Below are 23,090 nucleotides of genomic sequence, written 5' to 3'. Positions count from 1 at the left end.
AAATCCAAACTGCAGACTCTCCACCTTGCCTCATTTTGGATATTTTTTTTTTGGTACCACTTTGGAATTAATACGATTATACGACCCATTTTTCTTTTCTCCTCATTCAGTTAACACAATGTGGTCCACGGGCTGATGTAAATTGCCAAGGGATTGCAAAAGATCTAAGGCGGATGAAATAACCCTCTCTTGTCCTCCTCTGCCCTGTCATTGTGTTCCAGTCTTTCAAGAGTTTATAAAATTGCCTAAAGTGCGTAGCCTGAGGCGCTCTTCAAGCCCCAATCACAGCGTCTGGCAAATCTAATGTGAGCATGCAGTGAATTTAAAGTGGTAGCTGCCCGGAGATGTGTATGATGAGCCGTGATGGTGTGCCGTCCGACGTGCGGGCAAAGACTGGCGCTTAGCTTGGTCATTTAGCCGACGTGGCTCAACGAATTGGAGGGATGAAGAGCTTCGGCGTTCGACTCGTGCAGTAAAGTAGGAAGGCCTGGACACCTGGATAATGTATGGATTTTGAAACAAGATAGCTGGAGGGGCTCGGCCCTGTCAGAGTTAAGCAACTCCGCTTCAGCTCCACTGAAAGGTTTTAATACTAAATGTGTCTAAAACTTTGTGAGTCTTTTTATGTCACTCATACTGTCATTTATGTCAAACCCTGCCAACTGAAAATGTAACAAAAAAAAATCATAAAAATAATAATGAAATAAAAAAAATTGGAGCACGATTGAGCTCTGTCACAAATTTCAAGTTCCATAAGCTTTGGAGCAAAAAAAAAAGAAAAAAAGGTGTCAATTCATCACTGCGTGGATAGAAAGCGGTCAGCAAAGGCTGCGTGATGAATGTCATGTCATCAGTCTCGCTGACACTTTCTCTGGGGGGCATTTTGTATTCTAGGGCCACCGAGCCCCGATAAGGTCAGACAACGCATCAAACGTGAAGTACATAAATCCCCAGTCAGGGACCGCTCCTCCTGTCAGCTTCATCCCTCTGGCACAAAGGGGGAAGCAAACACTGAGAAAGTCAAAAGTTATGGGAGCAGATCGTGTCGAGGATTGCGTCCTCACCGGGAGGGGAGGGGGGGAGCCGCGGATTCATCCCAAAGTTATCAAGGAGCAGGATATGATATCAGTCTGTCACGTCGGCGGGAAGTGCGCGCCGGAGACTGGGCCCGCATCTGGATGTGACACGCTGGGGCTTCGAGAGTGCAGCGGCGTCCCGCTCAAAGGGTGATCTCAAGTGGGGAGGTGTGTGAAGGATGTGGCACTCGCGGGGCCACCAGTCGGCTTCACATATCCGTGTCCTGTAGGGAGTATCACAAACAATGATAAGCCTGCACATCCAGTGAAGCATGTGCATGTGTTTTTTTCTAGCAGTGAAATGTTGCTTGCCTTCACATTGTATGTAGTGTAACAGTGCACAGAAGGACCTTTGTAGTCACTTTAAAGTACGCCGTGCTCTGCAACTCCTTCAAATATTTACCCAAACTTAATCTCAGATATTAACGTTAATTTCAATAGCGGGATCTTGCAAGTTAGTCACCACTTATGCAAAGCTGGAAAGTCAATTTAAAGAGCTTCAAGCTTTAATCAGAAACAGCTTATTAATGGACCACAATTACTTGAATACATGCACGGATTTAAAGCCTTATGTTCACATTCATTTCATTTGTATGCCCTGAAGTGGTGTTGCTGTGTTGTTTCATGTCTGTGCGGTTCACATTCATGTCAGTGTGGCCTCCAAACTTAAGTTTCTAATAGCCACTCAGGAAGACATTGAAGAAATGCTCTGGAATTTAAATTAGAAGAACACGCTAGTCTTTTAAGATGTGACTCAGGGCTCCAGCTGGCTCCTCTATGAGATATTCCCTCCACTCCATTAGAGCGTATGAACTTTATTTGGTGAGTTCATAATGACTAGACATTAGCACAATTGTTGCATCGAGTTCCAACTGTTTAATATAGTTTCTATATCAAATTAAACTAATGCCTTTCCAAGAAACCACCCTCTCTCTGAGCGGTTTAGCCTTATGCCTGTCGAGCCGCAGAATGTGAGCCCTTCAGCTGGCTTGTTTGCGTGGATAGGAACATGAATCAATTGTGTACACATGACAGTCATAGCCCAGTTAAGAGAAGAGATGAGGAGGTGGTGGAGGAGGAGGAAGAGGTGGAGGTGGAGGTGGGGAGGAGGGGGGGACATGGTGAAGGTTCATTTATCGTTTTATTGCTGTGCACAGACAGCTCCGAGGACCGGTTGGAAATTTGCAACTGGCTCCGCGGCCCCTTCCAGGAATAATAAATATTGCTGCCATATTGATCCAATGACAAAGCAGGATTGCCTCGCGCAGCGCGCACACACACGCACACACATATATATATACACTGCTGCTCACACAAATCAACAGCCAGCCGCCTATCGTCCTAAATCAGCGGCGTATGCATCTTGTTTTGCCTTATTTGTCATGAGAGGATGCCACGAAGAGTGGGGGCCGCACAACAAGTGTTTGCTTTGTGACACGAATCTTAATTAATAGCTATCGGCTTATCGCTGCGGCGATTTGATCTGGAAACATTCAGGGGTGTCAATAAAGTTTGGACAATGGGATGTTTAATAAATGGGGATTTCTGAAGACAAAAAAAAAAAAAAAATGAGTTGAGGGCGAATGAGAAATGGTAAAGAGACGCTCCTTTCATTTCACCTACGAGTGGTGTGAAGTGAGGGACTGGCTGCAACCATTTGCGCTTCCTCCGCGGGGTGGTATCGCTCCTGCCGTGTGTGTGTGTGTTTTCTTAGCTGAAAGCTTCGCACAGTGCAGCGACAACTTTGGTGTGAGGGGGGGTAAAAAAAAAAGGAAGGTTTTCAAGAATAACCCCAAAACACAATTTATTCCCGGCACACCGCTAGACCCGAAGCGGTACAAGCAGATCCTGCGCCAACGTGCGTTTATTTTCCCACTGTATCAACCTCCCCCCCTCCACCCCCCCTTTCCACGCCAGCAGAGAGAAACCGAGTATCAATCTGATGCTGTCCACCGTTTCCAGGGTGAAAATCCCCCTAAGGAAGCATTCACAAGCTGCTAATTAAAACAGCTGAGGGGGGAATAACCGAAAGAGGAGGAAAAAAAAGGAAAAGCAGGAGCTCTGAGAGGAAAGAGGAAAAAAACAGGAATACATTCGGTTGAAGGAAATATCTAGAGGACTAGAAATTGCGCAGAGAGGCGTTCAGGTAAACACAAACGCTTTTATCGCAAGTGTTATGGGGGGATAATTGTGTTTTGATATAGTTGGTGTTTATCTGCGTATAGCGAATCAATCAGCACCGGTCTGCTTGGACAGCTCCGTGCGTCCTCCCCCTCCTCCGCGTCTCTGCCTCTCTCTCCGCTCCAGCTGAAACGCTGCTCGTAGCCACACAAGAGCCGCGTCGATTTGTCTGTCCGATTTTCTTTCTTTCTTTTTCTTTTCTTTTCTTTCTTTTCTTTTCCTTTTTTTAAAAAAATAGACGTCCACACAGTCTACTCTCGATCCGCCTCTACGGTTAAACGATAGCAGTAATGATAATAATAATAATAAAAGCCGATAGGAAGCGATGTCGACGCGTCCAGTGAAGTCGTGCCACCGCTGGAATTAAAAAAAAAAAAAAAAAAAAAAAAAGCAAGAAAGAAAAGAACAACAACATCTAATTGCCTCTGCCTCCTCCTTTGCAGGAACGATTCTTGGGGAGCCTGGTCCACAAAAGGATGTAAAACGGTGCTCACAGATGCATCCCATACAAAATGCTTATGTGATCGTGTATCTACCTTCGCCATTTTGGCTCAGCAACCAAGAGAAATAGTAAGTAGGCTATTGATTTGTTATTCAGTGTGGGCTTTATAGGTAAAGGAGCAAAGCTGTGTGTTCGTGTGTGTGTGTGTGTGTGTGTGTGCATGTGTGTGTGTGTGCTGGAGAGAATGGAAATTGAATCTTTGCCGTGCTAATCCCCTTAAATAGTATTTGAGCTGTAAAGGGAGATTTTCTAGTTCGTGCATAGATTTGGGTAACTGAGTGTAAGGGCATGCACGCTGAGGGTGTGTGCATGCTTGTGTGTCCCCCTCATCAGCCTAATGCACGTTTCTTCAGAACCTAAAGATGAAAGTTTTGCATTTGCATTCAGATTTTCTGCCTCTCGCCCCAGTCGAAAGACACTGACATGGCGTGTAGGTGGGATTGTTTCGGCCACGTTTTGAGCTCATGTGTTGAATTTAGACTGTAACACTGTAGAAAGGAAACAGAAGCCTGTCACTTCTAATTAAGCCTGAGAACACAGATTACTTACACCCTGGCCTCTGTTGGATAAGGGGGAAATCTGTCACCTGAATCGTGCAGCAGCAGAACCATAGTCTACATTTGGATTGACTGTGTTCTAAGTGGAACCATATTTATGGCTAAAGCCTGTGATTGGCCGGCTCACATGACTTCAAATATGGCTGCTGCCCTTAATCCTTCAGCCTTTTTATGTGTGTGTGTGTAATGCAATGTACAATAGGTGGAACGTTACAACCTGTAAGCCCACGCATGCACCTCAAGCCACACAGTAAATTAAGGAATTCACTATGGACTGTTCAGATTGGTGGTGGTGGTGGTTGTTTGTGATTGGTTTCCTCTCTCTGATACTGTCCAGCATGTCCAAACCCTCCCCCCACCCCCTCCCCACTGACCGGTTTGTCTTGCTCTGTCTTCTCCACAGACCATGGAGTACTCAGGGGTCCCATCTGTGACACTGATAGTTGGCTGTGGTCTGTCCTGCCTCGCCTTGATCACGTTGGCAGTGATCTACGCTGTGCTGTGGAGGTAATTGCAACACTTTATTAATACAGCAGCGGGATCATTTGAAAAACAAACAAACAAACAAACAAACTGCCACTGCTTGGGAGCTTGAAGAACTAAACTCGTCGGTTTTGCTTTTGCTTTCTCCTCAGATACATCCGCTCGGAGCGATCCATCATCCTGCTCAACTTCTGCTTATCTATAATCTGCTCGAACATATTGATCCTCGTCGGACAAACGCAGACCCACAATGTCGTAAGTGTCGTTTAAGGATTTATTGGGCACGGTTTACAAAGTGTGGCACTCCAGCGGAATTTGATTCAGGATAATGGCGCATCGGAAAAGATCTAAGTGACACTTAACCGCGGCCTTGTCCGTGTTCGGCGGTGCTTTCGTCTGTTTTGGTTGGCTTTGCGTCGTGTTCTAACAGACGCCGTGTGCAGTTTTTTCGTGCACAATATATTGAAGCAATAAATCAGTGGCTCCATCTCGGCTATATGTTCCCTGTCAGTTTGTCTTTTAAAGGTGTGAATCAACAGCCAGTCAGGGCCTCATTCGCCAAACCCCTAATCTGCAGAACATCACCTTTTGAATGCCAGATATTAGCTCCGTCTTTGAGAGTATATAACATGACATAACAGCTAGATTACTGACACTTTAAGTAAATTATTCTTTTCCATGTTGGGTTTCGCCCTTCGCATTCAATCCAAATGGATAATAAATTGTTCCTAATGCCTCCAAAAGATGTGCATCTACTCTGCATTGGCACAGCACCAGTGGTCTTTACTCAGGTGCAACATTGTCCTCAGTTAAACTTGAGACAACCCAAATACGTTGGCAGGGAAACAGAGATGGCATTTAATGGCAATTAAAAGTAGGAGGCTGTAAAGGAAACCAAATGAAGTGAGAGCCGGATCGCTCGGAGACGAAATATGGGAGCGAGTCTCGTTCCTGGGGTTCAAGCGAAGCTGCAAAATCATTAACACGCCGCGACAGTCAGACGCACGCCGGGATGCGCGGCCCAACTCGGTCGGTTGAAATGATCAATAATCAGCCCTTGGATTTCGTGTGCATTGTGCTTTACTGACTCCGGACCATCAGAGGGAGATGTGAAGCGGTTTTTGTTCAGATGTCACTCAGAGCCGAACCTCAGATCCAGCCACAGCAGGACTCAAAAGGACAACTGCTGTAAAGAAGCAAAAAAACGAAGGACCGCTTCCAGTAAAACGCACCACTCCCCCCCCCACCTCCCAGCCCCCACCCCCCCACAGCCAGAGCCGTAACTGGCCAGTAAACAAACGGCTAATGTAAAAGATTGTTTGGCAAAAAGTAGTTGGGATTTACAAGCTGCCCACACAGATGCCCTTCTCAGTCATTTGGCAGCGCTTCAGAATGACACATCCGATTACAGACATTTCATTGTGTAACCGTTTTCTCTGTGTCTTTACCTTTAGCAAGGGACATGCCACTTTCTTTTTTTTTTTCCCTTCTCCTCCTCATCTCATTATCTCCCATTGCTTCTCCTCATTAATCTGTTCTCCTTAGTTTTTTGGCCCGCTAACAAGCTGGTCTTTTAACATTTCGGACATTGGGGAATTGTAGATCAACATTACCTCTAAATTAGAGCCAAAAGCCCTTAAACACTTGCAGAAAAATGTAAGAGCTGCGAGGGTATTCTGTCATTAGGAATGCATTCGTTGGCACAACAGAGCCATTTACACTCGGTCTACAGGTATAACATAGGACTCTATGAGCAGATGAGCCTGGAAACAGTTGAGGCTCATTTTAGACCACCATGGATGAAATGTGGACCAGCTCAATTGCTTCTCAACACGCAAAGAAAATAAACATCCACACGCGTTCTTCTTTTATCGTCATCTGTTTCCTAGCTCGCCCTTACATATGTGGCCCACTGTAATAGCCAAGGCTATGATTTCACAATGCTTCAGGGCCTTTTTTTTTTTTAAGCTGAGCTGATTTGAAGCCTTGTCAGATTTAATCCAGTCATCTCCTGTCTTGATCACAAGGAACACAACTTAACATGGAACTCTCCCTCTCTCTCTCTCTCTCTCTCTCTCTCTCTCTCTGCATGCGCCTAATTGGATATCTGTCCACGAAATCTGCAGAGAGATTAGGTGCTTTTCAGAAAATCCGCCGAAACACTGGAAGATGTCATTTAGTTTTCCCTTAAACTGCGGCGGTATCGACAAATGCGTTCGTGACGGGCCGACGTTGTTATTAGCGCCGGGGATTAGAGCCGCGCGAATCGATACCTTTTCATATTAACAGTTGATCAAGCGACTCCGTGTGGAGTGAGACCTGCAGAGCATTATCAGTTTTGTCGAAAACTTTAGCATCCTTCAGCCATTTGGCAAGACACAGTATCAGCAACTAGCTTGTGAGCGTACTGGAGCGGCGGTAATTTAGAAGGAGCGTGGTAATTGGACAGACATTTATCAGGCGGAAAGAACACATGCACACAACCCTAACCCTGACCCCAACCCCAATTAAGCTATTGTTTTTGCTTACTTCACAAGCAAGAAAATGTAATTATTTTTTTCAAAAATAAACACACAAAAAGCCGAAAGAACGCCGCACCATGGTTTGTCGAGCATTTCAATTAAACCCTAAGGATTTTAGATTTAATTGGACGCCTCAGCAAGCAAACAATCCGCGCTCCACGCCGCTGTGTGTGTGAAACTTCCCAGGCAACGTATTGAATATAGCTGTCAGCTTGTTCCGTATCAAACAACCGGTTGTAATAATATTTGAGAAATATTTCATGTGTTTGATCAGACATACCGTAGCAGCCTAGCGTTTGAGTGGTGGGCCAGCGAGAGGAGAAAACACAGTCCCTGTGTGGGTTTAATTGCCACGCTGCCTGACACTGCCTCACTTGTTTTTCCTCCATCTCCTGTAAGAAGTGCATATAATTGGCTCCACTGTTTGCGGATTCAGAGTTGCTCATCACCTAATAGAAATCATCTCTTTGCTGAGGAGCTGTCCTCCAGGAGCAGGAAGTCAGTGAGTCACCTTTGGCTGTCTGCTCCCTGTCCCTTTGTCCTTTGTCGTCGCTCGCCTCATTCTATAGAAAGGAGGAAGACAAAACAAAGAGGGGTAGAGGCTACCGGTTTGGCCGAGGCGGATGGAATTTGGCAAAACGTTCACACTGTAATGAGGGGGGATAACGAAAAACAAACAAACCAAAAAAAACATTAGGTGGGAGGTGGTCAAGGTTTTTCCGCAGCCCGCTGGAATAAGAACAACTTTATGCAATGTGTCTGCAGAAGTTGTCACCTTTTGTTTGAATGCCGCGTGTTTCGCGTGAGCACAGATGGCCTTATAAAAGCTGCCATAAGCCGGCAAGAAAAAGGACAAATTCGAAGCTGGGAACTTAACGCAGCACTGTATAGTGAAAGTGTTCAAGTAGGACCAGCTTGAGTTAATTAAAACAAAGAAAGACTTATTTTCTTCTACGAACGCAGGCGTGATCAAGATCTGCAACGTTGATCAAGATCTGATTTAATTGATCCTTTCCCTCCAGTTGTAATTGGAATTGAACCATATTGAAACAGGATGCATTACATACACTACGTATCTGCATTCAGCTCATACCTGCACACACGGCAGCAGAGTTACGTCTGAGTGTATAATTGGATGCGTTGTTTGGAGTCTTAGGAGAGCTATGTATCGTGACAAAGTCACGGCAGGAAGTGTCTGGAAGATGAGTTCACGTTACGCCCTTGTGAGGTACATCCACGCAACGGGGAGCAGAAGGAGCCATTTTCTCACAGCAGTCCATTTTGTTCAGCGTGGTTTTATTTCGCTCGCTCTCTCTCCCTTTTCTTTCTCCGTGGTTCGCCGCCCCACCACGAGCACTTTCTTGTTTTGGAGTTTTTAATGTCCTCCACCCAAGCACCTACTCTGTAAAGCAGCGGCCGCACTTGTTGCTTGATTCAGAAGGAGGGGTGCTTCAGTCCAAATAACAACCGGCCTCCTCCTCCTACAATGATTCGGAGCAGCTGGCGAGATAAAAAGTCAGCCTCTGTACTGTAGATACAGTACGGCTATTGTGCTTTTCCTTATCAAACTAATTGCTTTAAGTGCTTAACGCGATTTATGAAGACACTGCTAATGGAGTGGAAGTGATACAGCCAGTGGATGACTCCGTAAATAAAAACAAATAATGCCCATTAAACTCGCTTCTTCACATTTCACCCCAGTAATTTGTCTTTCTTGCCTCCACGACAATTTGGCTCCCTCGCATTTGACAGCGCATCGGCTCGACCCCAGACCTTTCAGCTGAACTCGGGCTAATCCTTTAAATTTTTCCGGCCCTCATCTTAAACTGCCATCACTGGAGGCTGGCTGGAAGCGCGCGCCCCCATCAGCACCTACCCGTACCTCCACGTCTATCAGCTCTGCCACGTTTTAATGTGGTCCCTTCCCTCAGCTCCTCTGTTTCCATGGATACTGACACAGTGCGCTCAACATCTCCCGGCATTTGCCTTTCTAAAGGGCAGCGTGAACTCTAGGTTTCAATCTCGTTTTTTCTTTTAAATTTATTTATTTTTTTCGCGTGCATTTGTGAGCGCCCGCGTCGAGTCGCTGCTGTCAGTCACATCCGCACCGCGCATGTGTCTGCGTTTTCAAATGTTTTCACTTTAGAGTACTAATGACGCCGAGTGGCACAGGCGTCCAAGTGAACCGTGAAACATATGACGTTGCGTGTGACCTGTTTCCAGGAAACAAGGAAGACTCTATTTTCAGCACCTTGGACAGCACAAGACTCTCCCCCTTCAACCAAGTGTCCCTTACTGAAAGACATTGTTATACTTTCTTACTTTCTTATAATTGCCCCGCATGGGTCCTGCTTGTATTTAAGCCATGGTAAACGCTAACGGCACATCGCCGTGCTAACATGGTCACTGAATTCGTAAATCTTTAGTGAAAAAGGAAGTGATATTTGAGAAGGAGGCACATAAATGCTAGTTCCTGCTCATCAAACAAACATTCACAGGAAGGGGTATTCGTGATTTATATAAAAGCACTTCTTTACACACCTGTAATTACCACACGAGCAGGTGGCCAGGTGTCAAGGGAGCGTCACGTGTTGTGATTTATTTGTGTTGCTTTGATGAATGCGGCAATCTTAGCTCCAATGTCAGTCTCAGCAAAGCAGGAACATTTTCCCCTTAACCTGTGCCGCATTCACGTCTTATAAGCACAAAGCATTTTTTTTATATTATATGTATATATTAAAAACCACCTGATAAAATAGAGGCAGATGCAGGCACATTTATGGGGCTGGAATTTAGCCCTTGAGCAACAGAAAATGTGTAAACTGGCTCGCTGCTGATTAGTCAACAGATGGAACCTGTCAAAACGGACTAAACGTTACACTTTGCTAACGTAGCTCTGACCATTTAGTACTAACTTGGTCGAATCCAAACTGACAGATGTGAAAGAGATGCTGAATTAAAAATGAGTTTGAAAAAACTTTGAAGCCAATTCAGACATAGGAAAACAAAATGAGAATATTGCATTTAAGTAATTTTTGAAAAAGAAAACGTCGAACGAATCCACAATTTTGTGATTAATATCCCTCACGCGCACAGTTAAATCTGAATTTCCCACGGAATGAAGTAATGCGGGATTATTGTCTCGTGTGAACCCCATGAACACGACGGGGGACGGCTAGGTTGAGAGCGGCTTACTCAGCGGGGATGTAAAGCGTACGGGAGATCTCACAGCGCGCCGTGGACACCCAGGGACGGGATGATGTACTCTTTGTACTGAATCGCTCCGATTACTGCAGCCTCACAGTGCAAGCAACCCTAAACCGAAGTAAAAAGTTTAATCTCTCCTCACTTGACAAGATTCTCAAGGATTCTCCCTTATTTCTAATCCTCCGCTAAACAATCCCATTTGGCGACGGTTTTCCGCGAAACAAAGATGGACGGGCTAATGAAGCTGAGGCCGGTGTCGTCAAGTCTGAACGCAATCTGCTTCCTCTGACACGTGCGCCGTGCATCATTTAGCTGGTGCTGTGTATTTTTCTCCCCCCCTCATGTCTGTGTAAAACAGTTGACCTTGGCTCACATGCCTCCAGGTGGGATCCCCAGCATACTAATGTGGGTGAGTGCAGAGGAATGCTACGCCACGGCTCCCTGTGTCGGCTAGCAGCCCGGCTCTGATCTCAGCTACTATCGCCAACCCCTGTTCCTTGTTCAAACTGATGCTTTGTTTCATTCACTGCGCGCGGTTCTGTGGATGGTCTGGACGGGCAAAATGCCGCCGCAAGGAAATATAGAAATATCAATATGACTGATGTGTACCCGCAGGGAGCCTTTTGCTTTACAAGAAATGGAGTCTCATGGAGTCTGCGGTTTCTTACGCAGCTGTGGGTTTTTATTTTTCATATTAGCTGCATTTCTGGAAAATGTGGGGCTCAGTTTGAAGCCGTCGCCAATGTCTTTCTGTGCCTTTTTCTTTTTTTTTTTGTCTCGAATCAATAGGGCGTCTGCATCATGACGACAGCCTTTCTGCACTTCTTCTTCCTGGCATCCTTCTGCTGGGTCCTCACGGAGGCCTGGCAGAGCTACATGGCTGTGACGGGCAAGGTTCGGACCAGGCTCATCCGCAAGCGCTTTCTGTGCCTGGGCTGGGGTAAGCAAGCAGCATGTTTCCCTAAACCTCCCCATTATCTCCCATCATTACCTCGCAGCTGCCATTTTCTCACAGCGTAGCAGGCGGAGACGGCTTACAGAGCAGCTTTCCCCCGTTCGCTCGCTCGTCCTCTCTGTGGGGCAGCTAGGTCTCGGTCCCGTCAGTCGCTTTGTTGTGATTCTTTTGCGCCCCCCCCCCTGATACCCCTCCTCCCTTTTGTGTGTGGAGGAGGGGGGAGGGGGGGCAGAGACAGACTGGTGCTGCTCTCCAGTAGCAGGTTGCAGTGACCTTATGTCTAAAAAAACAGGGTTGCGCGCCAGGCGTTTACAGTACACTGCAGCAGAATACGTTTAATCTGAGAGTCTGTGAGAATGGACAGTTTGCAGAGCTACGACGAACCGAATGCATGTAGCTGCTCAAGAATGTGCTGCAGGATGACACACATCTCGAAATGCCTCATAGTGTCCAATCATTGTTAACCTGTAAATACAGGTAGCAACGTGATATATTTATGATCTGCAGTGTGACGGATGTTAACCACATCCAGTGGCAAAAAGATAAAAAAATAAAAACTGTCAATAAAGACCTGCAGGTAAAATGTATCTGTATCACGATTTCTGTTCATTCGATAAATGTCAACCTGAATCCCAAACTGTTCTTTCTTACAGACTACTAGAAATCTCTCTTTAAAAAAAAAAGAAAAAAATCAATTTGATTATGAAAGAGCCCACACTCATTCTTCTTGTTACCTAGCAACAAACAAGGCTCTCTTAGTCATTGCGGTGCCACTGCTTGCTGCAAAAAAAAAAAAGAAAAGAAAGAAAAAAAGAAAAAAAATGGACAAAGGCTGTTTTACAATCATGTCGATCTCAAAAAAAAAAAAAAAAACTGCCTTAACAGATAATTTGATGATTACAAAAAAAAAAAAAAAACACCATTACTTGTTGCATGGCAGTGAAATATCCATCATAGCACCGGCTGTAGATGCCATTTCTTCCCCGCGTAATGATCAAATGTAATCTTCCACGTTTTGTGAAGCGCTTTAAAGAGCGTCACGCAGCACACGCTACCTGTCGTCTCGCGCTGTTTGAAGTGCGGCATCTCCGCCGGGCTCTCGCCCTGCGCTGTGATTTATGACATGCTTGCGTACACTCGGCACTCTTTACCTCTCCAGCACTGCGGAGAGGCACTGGATGGCCACGGGGTCTTCGCCTCGTGCCTCCAGGAAACTGATTACATCAATAGCACCTGCCTGCGTCGCTCCGAGAAGGGAGGAAAAAAACAAAACAAAACCAAAAAAAAAAACAAAAAACAACAACACGTTAATATTCTGAGCACACGGTAGTGAGGACCGAATCAATTACACCAATCCATAATGAGGAGCCATACAGCAGAAACCCTTCTTATAAAAAAAGGTGTGGAGGGTGGTGAAATTTCTTACAGTGCGCTGATGAAATTCCTGGACTCGATGCCCTGCTGCCATTTTGTCAAATCCTTCTCGCAAGTCTGCTCTCTTCAAAATGCAGCGCCGCACAATACGCTGATTGAAATGCATACAGATGATCATATACTCTCAGATGCCTGTGCAGTCTCGTACTGCGCCTACTAATAGAATCAATCTAGTTGCACTTTGTTTAATGACTGCGAGGCTCGGCGGCTGACTTTCTCCGCGTTTGAAGTGGGTTTATGCTCTCGGCTCTGACAAGCGACTAGAACCGCCGGATAACCATTGATTGTTTTCTCTTTTAAAGGATTACCAGCTTTAGTTGTTGCAGTTTCAATGGGATTCACCAAAACAAAAGGCTACGGGACGCCCTTATAGTAAGTTTTCTTTCACATCTTCTGTTCAGCACAGCGCGCAGTGGGTTCATGGTGACACTTAGGAGTAATGATTAAATGCGTTTGTAGTGGCTTTTTTCTCCAGAATAAGACCATAAACAAAGTCCCATGATCCCAATCAAATTTCAAAATAGCGCAGCAAGACCCCAATTTCATGCGAGCTGTGTCCCTGCTGGATACCGAACGCATAAGCACTGCTTAGAATCTCTTCAGCATTTTATTACCTCTGTGAAACTTTGGATATGGAGTTCCAGCATATGGCACTTCTCCCCTGACAATTGAGGAGAATACAATTGTACGCTGGTGTGCACCATTAACTCGAATGTTAATGCCCTAGTGGGAGTTAACTGTTTTTGTTTTGTTTTTTTCCCCCCGCTATTCCCTGCAGCTGTTGGCTCTCTTTGGAGGGTGGGCTCCTGTATGCCTTTGTTGGACCCGCAGCTGCTGTTGTTCTGGTACGTCTCCACGTCACAAGTGTCCATTTTTTATTATTATTATTATTATTTTTTGGCTTATATGTGCTGTGTATATGTATATATATCTGTGTAAGTGAAATGGAAACATTTAGAGCAGGGGTCTTTTTCAGGCCAAGGACCCCAAACTGATGGACAGATTAATTATATGTGCTATTTATAAATACACATTATCATTTTCCATTCAGTTTTAAGCTATCCCTTGTCCCTTTACTAAAATATGTTGGATTAGTGATAATGGGTATTTAAAGGCATTTAAATTTGTGAGCCGGGAATTTAAATAATACATAAAAAATGTCTAATCAATCAAAGGTTTTGCGACCCCTCTGCAGTACCTCCGCAGACCCCCAGGGGTCGTGGACCCCCGTTGAAGACATATGATTTACTGAAACAAACAAACAAACAAAATCTTTACATTATTTGAAAAACCGTGGGCCAAAAGAAACCGTGGCTGAAGCAAAACTTATAGTGTCTAACAAGACAAAGTAATGAGCGTCCCATCCGGCAACGTGCTTGAAAGATTTCCTTTCATTTCCCATAATGGTTCTCCATGTAGCTTTGAGGTTATTAAGTATTTATGCATTAGATTTGTCCAAAATCTAATATACTGTGGCAGTGTAATCATCTAGTATTTACATAGTTGTACAGAGGAAACTACACAAAGGATGTGATTATGCAAATCGGCGGCGACGGAGGGACAGAGGACTCTAATATATCACAATATTTTTCGTTGTCAAAACTTCTGCTCTCCGGTGAGATTTGAAATTATCTCTGATATGCAGCGCATTACTAAACGATTCAGTTGGAGCAACGGTGACACGGAGACGCGAAGTCTTGCTGTGCAGGGGTTTTTCGGCTTCAGAGGAAGCCACAGCAAAGAGGGCAGGAGCACGCGGCGAGAACGCCGCTATCGCCGCGTTGATACGGAAACATAACAATCAAACGTCTCTCAGAAACGAGGGGTTGTTGAATATAAAAACTCGCCCAAATGTACTCACCCAGTGCATAAATACTTAATGAGCTCTTTATCTCAGCTGCAGGGATTGGAAATGTGCTAAAAGAGCGTTCTACTCGGCTACTGTAACGCTCCCCGCGTCTTCCGCTAATAATAGGAGAAGGTGCCTTTGAGAAGACTAGTGCTCCTTGTCAGGAGGCATCTTTTCTTAAGGCGGTTGCGCCGGGGCTGAGTGCGCAGAGCGCGCCTCATCCAGTGGCTGAAATGTCACAAAGAAGAACAAACAATAGAAGCTAGAGGTCAAAGCTCAGTGTAGATAGAGAGGAAGAGGGGGGGCGGCAGTGGAATAATGCCATCAATCAGTGGCTATCCATGGAGAATGTCAGGATGGGAAATGAAATGCTATATTAAATACGGGTTTGGATGTCATCCCGTTGCGGTTGGTCCGTTGAAGGCAAATATTCCTTTTTGTTTCAGGTCAACATGGTGATCGGCATCTTAGTCTTTAACAAACTCGTGTCCAGAGACGGCATTCTGGACAAGAAGCTGAAGCATCGAGCAGGGTATGACAGCACATCCTTGTTAGTACCTACTTTTCTTCTTAACTTCTTCATCCATGCAAAAATATACATATACTTTAGATTTTTTTTTGTACATACATATGGAGATTTAGACCTCCTTTTCTAGAAATTAGAGGCATAAACATAAAGAGGTCAGCTCTCTCTCGGGAGCGACGCATCTCTTTGGCAGAATCAGTCCAAGACGAAAATCATTAAAAACGCCCACACATTGTCCGCCACTGCTGTTGCTGATATGACGGGGAGGTTTGAAATTCAGGTTTGTGGCTGTAAGCGTTGCTTGTCATGATGTTGTCTCTATGTCCCACAGACAGATGAGTGAGCCGCATACAGGACTGACTCTCAAGTGTGCCAAATGTGGTGTTGTATCAACAACTGCTTTATCAGCAACTACAGCTAGCAATGCAATGTAAGTGCCTGTCAGTGTCTGTGAATCAATAAGACGATGCTGCGGGGAGCCCCTGTGGCCGAGTCGCGGCCCTCCGCTGCATATTCACCCTGCGCTCCTTACACGCACAGTACATCAAACCCGCAGCGCAGGGATACGTTGGAGATTTTACGCTCGACATGTGATCAGTCCGCCTGCTTTTGTTTCCCCTGCGCGACCCTTCCTCTCCCCTCCCCTCCCCTATCAGGGCGTCCCTGTGGAGCTCCTGTGTCGTCCTACCTCTGCTGGCTCTGACCTGGATGTCTGCTGTGCTCGCCATGACAGACAAGCGCTCCATCCTGTTTCAGATCCTCTTCGCAGTCTTTGACTCGCTGCAGGGCTTCGTCATCGTGATGGTGCACTGCATCCTACGGAGAGAGGTAGACGATGCTTTAAGTGTGTCTCCATTTTCACTTTTGATGCATTTGAAAATCAAACTCAACACCTGTTCTTTTATTAAAAACACAGAATGTGTTCAGGTCTTCACGGTGCAATTTTCAGTTTCATAACTTGGCAGAGGACTAGACTACACAACGACAATGGATTTTCAACCCCGATTCCTCCTCTGCTTAGGTCCAGGACGCTTTCAGATGTCGGCTCAGAAACTGCCAAGATCCAATCAGCGGCGACGCCACAGGAACCTTCCCTAATGGGCATGCTCAGATAATGGTAGGCACAGTTACCCCCCGTTATCTGCTACCGTTAGATGCTCTGTAATTTTCAGCACACCCAATGTTCCCTGGTTATTTATAATACTCATGCACACCCGCTTATTGCCCACTAACCCTAATTTAACTTGTGCGCTTCATGCGTTTTTTATTGTTATCATTCGTTTTTTTCATTTTTTTGTTTCACGGCCTCTAAACTATGAATCTCCCATAGGTTTATAATTTTCTACAAAACGCTTTTGTAAAGCTATAATTACATGCGGGGTGGACGCTCGGCCCTCTGATGAATGGCCTCAGCTCCCTTTGGTTTTCTTGGACCCTAAGCACGATCCTTTATTTTCGGTTTGATTGAACTTCCCGTCCGTGTTTGCCGCGCGCCCCTCTCATTTCCTCTCTCAGGGAAATAGAACACCGTCCTCCTGCCTGACCCTTGAAATGGCGCGCCAGTCTGTTCATCTAGCGCGACGCCGACGACGCCACTGGCACATCATAGCAATGATCTTCCATTAGTATTCTAATGCCCCTCAGAGTGAAATAGTTTTCGCGACAGCAGAATGGTGTCAGGGCCCCCTGGTTGAATGCAATCATTAGCGCGCGAGCTCAAAACGTTTCCCGGCCACTGCAGTTGACGCCTTTTAACACACTTTTTTCGTTGATAGCTGTAACTTCTTCTATTGGAAATTTAAAAAAAAAAAAAAATCCAAATTCAGATCTGGCTATTGCAGATTTTTATGTCTAACCATTTGACTGTCCTCTCCACCTCCAGACGGATTTCGAGAAAGACGTGGACATCGCCTGCCGATCAGGTACGGAACAGATGGCGCCTTATTAACAAGACTCTCCCTGCCTTACATGTTAAAAGACAAAAGCCCAAAAGAGGTTAGATGGTAAAAAAAAATAAAAAATAGCTCGGGTTATGTAACAACCAGCAATCCCCACAGGAGTTTTTTCACAGTTACCAAAACACTGACTTTAATCTGAGAACAAAACAGCATAAAGAGAGCTGTTGGATTCGCTTTACTTTTCGGTTTTAACTGACTGCAATAAACGGGAATAGCAGTAGCTTTTCTCATCCTTTGGCGTTATGCAAATGTATTCTTTTTATTAACGCAGAAAAGTTGCCATATGTCTGACTTGGGGAGTATTTTTATTTCATTTACTTTATAGCGCTCTGTATGATTTTGTACTCTTGTGCTGTATTAACAGTTGGTAGACTGTGTCTGGTTCCGTGAATGATTTATTAAAACAGTTGTGAATGAATGTACCTAAGATACTGTGCAAGTTGTCCCTCATGTAACCAGTGGTGGCAACTAATAGAGCCCAGAGGCCCATCTTTCTCAAATCCCTTCCAAAACAATGGAGAGCACATCCTTAATGGATCTGCAGGGAATTACCACGCCGACCATTATTCAGAACCTCTCAGCTTGTTAAGAGATGAAAAGGGTCGTCTGGCTCCTTCTGACCCGCGCTGCTTCACGCCGCGCGGCCTTGTAAAACTAAAGTGGACACAGTCGATACACAAACTAAAAAAAGAGCAGCGCAGACATGTGTCATTTATAAATCATGACCAGGTTCAGACTGAAGCAGGGCTGCAGTCGGGACAGAAATGCACTTTGCAGATTGCTCTGTGGGCTCGCAGAGTTTAAGATGGTTGTTTACAAGCTGGGGTTATTATCAGCGGCGGAGGTAATATTCTGCAGCGTCACCCTGCAGAATACAAGTGTAAACTTTGATCGAAGGGAGTCTTCAGTATGAACGCCAGACTGTTTTTATCCGTGTCCACACTGGGCATTAAATCAGTCTCAAACAGAAATATTGCGGCTTGTTTGCTGTTCTTATATTGTCCTTGAAGTCCTTTTGTGAGCAGACCACATAATTCCTTGGGATTCATGAGGCTATGATTAAACTGCTCAGTGGAGAGGATCGGGTGTTGTTATAACCAGAAGGTGTTTCGGAATAGATAAGTGTCGTTTCTTGGTAGAATATTTGGTGCACTACAAGGTCATCACCAATCTCTGCATTAGCGCTAGGATGCTAGATAGCGTATAGCAGCGGGGACTTCGGGGAGAGGATGAAGCCATACTAGCTTATTTACAGTAACGGTCTCCGGAGACTCCAGCGTGTGATGTTTGTGTTTGGTGTAATGTCACACAGTACATATTCACAGTTATTTATCCTGCCATTACAGTTTTCCTTCTGCAGCACAAATCCCTTTGAGCATTCCTTCATATTGATTTGAATTATCTTGCTCCTTTAGTCATATGCTGGATAATCTCAGACAAACTGTGACACCACTTTCATTACCGAGAAACTAATCCTTGTATCACCCTGCCCCGCAGCACTCCACAAAGACATGGGCTCTTGTCGCGCCGCCACCATAACTGGCACCCTCTCCCGCATTTCCCTCAATGATGAGGAGGATGAGAAGGCCCCCGAGGGCCTCAACTACTCCACGTTGCCTGGCAACATCATCTCCAAAGTGATTATCCAGCAGCCCTCGGCCCTGCACATGCCGATGGGAGTGAGCGAGCTGAAAGAGCAGTGCATGGCCGACAGCAACGCCGAGATGCGCCGCACCGTCTACCTGTGCACCGACGACGCCATGCGCCAGAGCGACCAGGACATGGGCGGCCACGACATGGAGGGCCACTCGGCGCAGGGCCAGATGATGGAGACGGACTACATAGTCATGCCTCGCGCCTCGGCGGCGGCGGTGTCGGGGTCGGGGAACATGCCCACCCTCCTGAAAGACGACACCAAGATGAACATCACTATGGATACGCTGCCACACGAGAGGCTAATGCATTACAAGATGAGCCCCGACTTCAACATCAGCCCGTCAGGCTTGGACCACATGAATGTGAACCTGGAGCAGCAGTATCCTAGCGCTCCGGAGCAGATGCAAAACCTGCCCTTTGAACCCCGCACGGCCGTTAAGAACTTCCTCGCCGAGATGGAGGAGTCTGCGGGGCTTTCTAGGAGTGAGACAGGGTCCACAATATCTATGAGCTCTCTCGAGGTACATATTCCCTTGTCGATCAAACGCAGGCGACACAGAGCTGCCACGTGCACCTCACATCTTAAAATGTGCCGCACGCATTTATATCTTCTTAAGACGATGCCTTCTTTTTTGTTTTTTACATTAATACCTTTCATGTTTTATTTTTACAGAGAAGAAAGTCGCGGTATTCTGATCTGGACTTTGAGGTACGTATGAAAAGAGGCGTTTCTCTCCATTGCACATGCATCTGAGCATTTATTTTTTTTAATTCATTCTTTTATGCAGAGATAAGCTATTTTTTGCAGTTTGTCATTTGATTTATTAGTACTTGTTGTGCCTCTTAAGCTTATTGGAGTTACACAGCCTTGGCTCGACAAGATTTACTGACATGCTGTGTAGTTAAGGTAAAAGCAAGGCTGTCAACTGACAAACGGGGCAACAGTTCCCATCCACATCCTGTCCTCCTCCATCTCCTACATCCATTAGCTGTACGTTGATTTCCAAAAATGTATGCTTTCAAAGTCATTTGCACATTTCACATCTGATTTTACCACTGGTTTCAGCAGTGATTATATTGGCTTGCAAACACACATCCAACCCCCCCTATGGCAGGTTTTAGCATTACCTTTGCACTGTTAACCCAGGCTCTGCTGCATATATACCGTAAGCTCTGTCAAAATAAAGGAAGCGGGAGGCATCCGCAAGCTTTTTGGGCTTTCTGCTGCAGAGTAGATGGACTCCAGTGCTCGAAATGGATGCTGCGTGCCAAGGTTTGATTATAGGAGTTTCCCTTACACCGACAAAACCCTAAACGAGGCAATGTATCACTAAAGAATTATGTTTAGACTTTGAGTGTCCTATAACTTTAATTATCTCGGTCTTTCCTTTATTTTGGCAGCCACCCGTGTATATACTATATATATGCAGCGTCCGGTAGATTTGTTTCAAACCTGGCCTATAAGCAAACCACACTGACAAATTGATCAGAGTTGAAGGGAGTGGGGTGGGGGGGTGGGGGGTGGTGGGGAGGGAAGCGGGTGGAGAGGAAGATGCATTTGCATTATTGGCTGTCAATACCAAAGAAAAAACCCTTGCCATTGCAGAAAGTCATGCACACCAGGAAAAGACACATGGAGCTGTTCCAGGAACTGAATCAGAAATTTCAAACCCTGGACCGATTTCGAGACATACCAAATATGGGCAGCATGGTGAGTAACAGGAAACCAGGGGGGTGTCTGTCAGCCAATTAGAGAGAGAGAGAGAGAGAGAGAGAGCGCGAGCGAGAGAGAGAGAGAGAGAGAGCGAGAGAGAGAGAGAGCGAAAGAGAGAGAAAGCAACATCCAGATACCAGACATTTAGATTTCCTGCAGGACACACAACGTGTGATTGTGCAAATGAATGGTTATACAGCTATACATGTAGACACAAACCTTCCTATATATACATATATAGTGAAGCAGCCAGCAGCTGGTGAGGGGTGAGTTAAGGAGCTGCCCTCTTTAAAAGCATTTTCTCCACAAGGCCAGTGTCAGCAGTGAAGTGGGACCTTTGGTGATCTCGTTGCAGCAGAGTGCATCCATCCCAATGCAAGGCCATGAATGCACTTTTATTTACATGCACATTTATCTACCTAGCAACCCCATCATTATTTTTTTTTTAATTTCCCATTAATGCATGGCGAATTATTTAATCTATCAGCATCTATACAAATATTACCTTACAGCAGCGGCTGTGTGAGTGTGTGCGTGCGTGCGGCTGGGAAACTTTTCTCTGCCACACTCCTGATCTCAAAGTCGGACTAATTCTGAGAATCCTTCCCGACCTTGCCGCAAATCAAACGTCTCACCATCTGTCTCCACACCTGGCTGGAGCGGTAGACAATGGGGATGTCGAGCTTTATCCATCTGTCTCAGGCGAGCCGCATTATTTTCTTATATCGAGTGCAACCAACAGGAATCGTGCGTCGTGACCGAACGCGGCCAGGCTATTAGACAATGTCAGCCGCGGAGTAGTCTCTTGGCTGCATATAATCCCTTTTCGCTCATATTTCAATTGCCCCCTACAGTACAATGCAATTTGAGGCCAGTTGCTCAGCTACCAGTGTAAGTTATTTTGTATAGAAAAAGATAAGTGCGGTGTATTTTCACTCCCCCTCTTTCCTTTTTTCTATTTCCTTTTTTTTTTTCCCTAAATGAATCTGCTGCAGAGCTGGCTACAGACATTAGTATCCATTTTATATTCCCTGAACGGGAGCAGCTCCTCTCCCTTATTTGCAATAGTGTCTTTAGGACTGTCAATGAGAGCACATTCAGATGAATTGCTCACACATGCAGCCCATATACTGTGCCAGTTTCGGAGCTTGGGGAAAACACAGTCCTGCTACGACTCCATGATACTAGCGTAAGCATGTTCACGTTTGATACGCTGCCATTATCTTTTGTTATTTGATGCCTTCCACAGCATTAATCCATTCTTTTCAATTAGCAGTGAGTAGGAGTTCATATAATGCCCCCTCGAATGACGCGACTTCACTGGAAAAGTCGACTTCTTTTTTATTTATTTCTTTTTTTTTGAAAAGAAAAATAACAGTTGAGCCGCAGAGGATGTCATGCCACTAATATCACACCCCACTGGCCATGTTCACAGGACAAGGCAATGCCAAACAAGAACCCATGGGAGAGCTACAATCCAGCCTGTGAGTACCAGAACTACGCCACTATGAATGTACTAGAATCTGACACCAAGGACTCACTGGAGATGACGCCCGCAGAGTGGGAAAAGTGTGTCAACTTACCCTTAGATGTCCAGGAGGGAGACTTCCAAACAGAAGTCTAGAGGGCGAAGAAGGAGGAAAATGCAAACTAGAAAAAAAGGAGGAGAAAGGGATGTATTTTGCACTGAATAAAGCAACAGACTTTTCTAACAGCCTTGGCATACATATCTGGATAATACGAGTGTGGCAGGGACATTATGTGCCAATACAATATAAGGACTGGTGAGAGAGAAAAACAAGAAGAAAAAAAAAAGGGATAAAAACATCAGTGTTACTTTTTGTATTCTCACTAGTGTACTTAGTGTGGGGCAGCCTGGTGTACAATATTTACCATCATGTGTTTCAAATTATCTGTTGAGGAATTGGCGGGAAAAAAAAAGAAAAGAAAAAAAAAGATAATCTGTCTAGATGAAACCTCACAAAGCAAGTGACATGCCATGTCGTCCCAGCTTCATCGGGTCTAGTTTTGATTTCATAAAAACTGGACCCGGGAGCACAATGTATATATTTATGCAGGTTTTTAAAAAGTTTATAACAGTCTGTTTGGCCATTACTACACTTTTTACTTTATAATATAAAACATGGGAGGCAAAGAGGATTTTTTCTGTCATATTAAAATGAATGTTTGTCAAGCTACATTCTTCATTGCTTTAAATGCAATAAAGATAATACTCACTTTTATATAAATAATATATTTCACAACTTTAATACTGCAGAATCTGCTTGAAGGATCCCAGCAAGCTCTCTCATCTGCAGCTCTGTATAAAATATTTAAAAACAAAATGTTGTATGGTGTAAATAAACTTTTGTCTACATATGTTTTACTCGTGCCAATTTATTTTAATGAGAAGAGAGAAAAAAAAATATATAAAAAAATAAATAAGTAAATTAAAAAAAAAAAAAAAAAA

At 45.0% G+C, this 23,090-nt stretch overlaps 1 protein-coding gene across 9 annotated transcripts in view; it reads left to right on the top strand.

The window, feature by feature from the left end:
- adgrb3 (adhesion G protein-coupled receptor B3) overlaps positions 1-23,090 on the top strand; it is a 110,596-nt gene extending 87,506 nt beyond the window's left edge. For 5 of the 9 annotated variants that reach the window (XM_047602554.1, XM_047602552.1, XM_047602558.1 and 2 more), the window contains 15 exons: positions 3,701-3,827; positions 4,720-4,823; positions 4,952-5,054; positions 11,318-11,468; positions 13,220-13,289; positions 13,696-13,762; positions 15,213-15,316; positions 15,624-15,722; positions 15,949-16,120; positions 16,314-16,409; positions 17,175-17,214; positions 18,748-19,427; positions 19,580-19,615; positions 20,513-20,617; positions 22,056-23,090. In XM_047602554.1, coding sequence (XP_047458510.1) covers positions 3,701-3,827; positions 4,720-4,823; positions 4,952-5,054; positions 11,318-11,468; positions 13,220-13,289; positions 13,696-13,762; positions 15,213-15,316; positions 15,624-15,722; positions 15,949-16,120; positions 16,314-16,409; positions 17,175-17,214; positions 18,748-19,427; positions 19,580-19,615; positions 20,513-20,617; positions 22,056-22,244 — 2,143 coding nt within the window. In that variant the 3' untranslated portion in view covers positions 22,245-23,090. The remainder of the gene's footprint in view (positions 1-3,700; positions 3,828-4,719; positions 4,824-4,951; positions 5,055-11,317; positions 11,469-13,219; positions 13,290-13,695; positions 13,763-15,212; positions 15,317-15,623; positions 15,723-15,948; positions 16,121-16,313; positions 16,410-17,174; positions 17,215-18,747; positions 19,428-19,579; positions 19,616-20,512; positions 20,618-22,055) is intronic. The other 4 variants (XM_047602555.1, XM_047602556.1, XM_047602560.1 and 1 more) reach the window with 3 other exon arrangements.

This window comes from Mugil cephalus, chromosome 13 (genome assembly GCF_022458985.1).
Source record: "Mugil cephalus isolate CIBA_MC_2020 chromosome 13, CIBA_Mcephalus_1.1, whole genome shotgun sequence".
In the NCBI taxonomy this organism is placed as follows: domain Eukaryota; kingdom Metazoa; phylum Chordata; class Actinopteri; order Mugiliformes; family Mugilidae; genus Mugil; species Mugil cephalus.
Note: the sequence above shows the minus strand (reverse complement) of the source record. Positions and strands in the feature narration are given on the sequence as shown.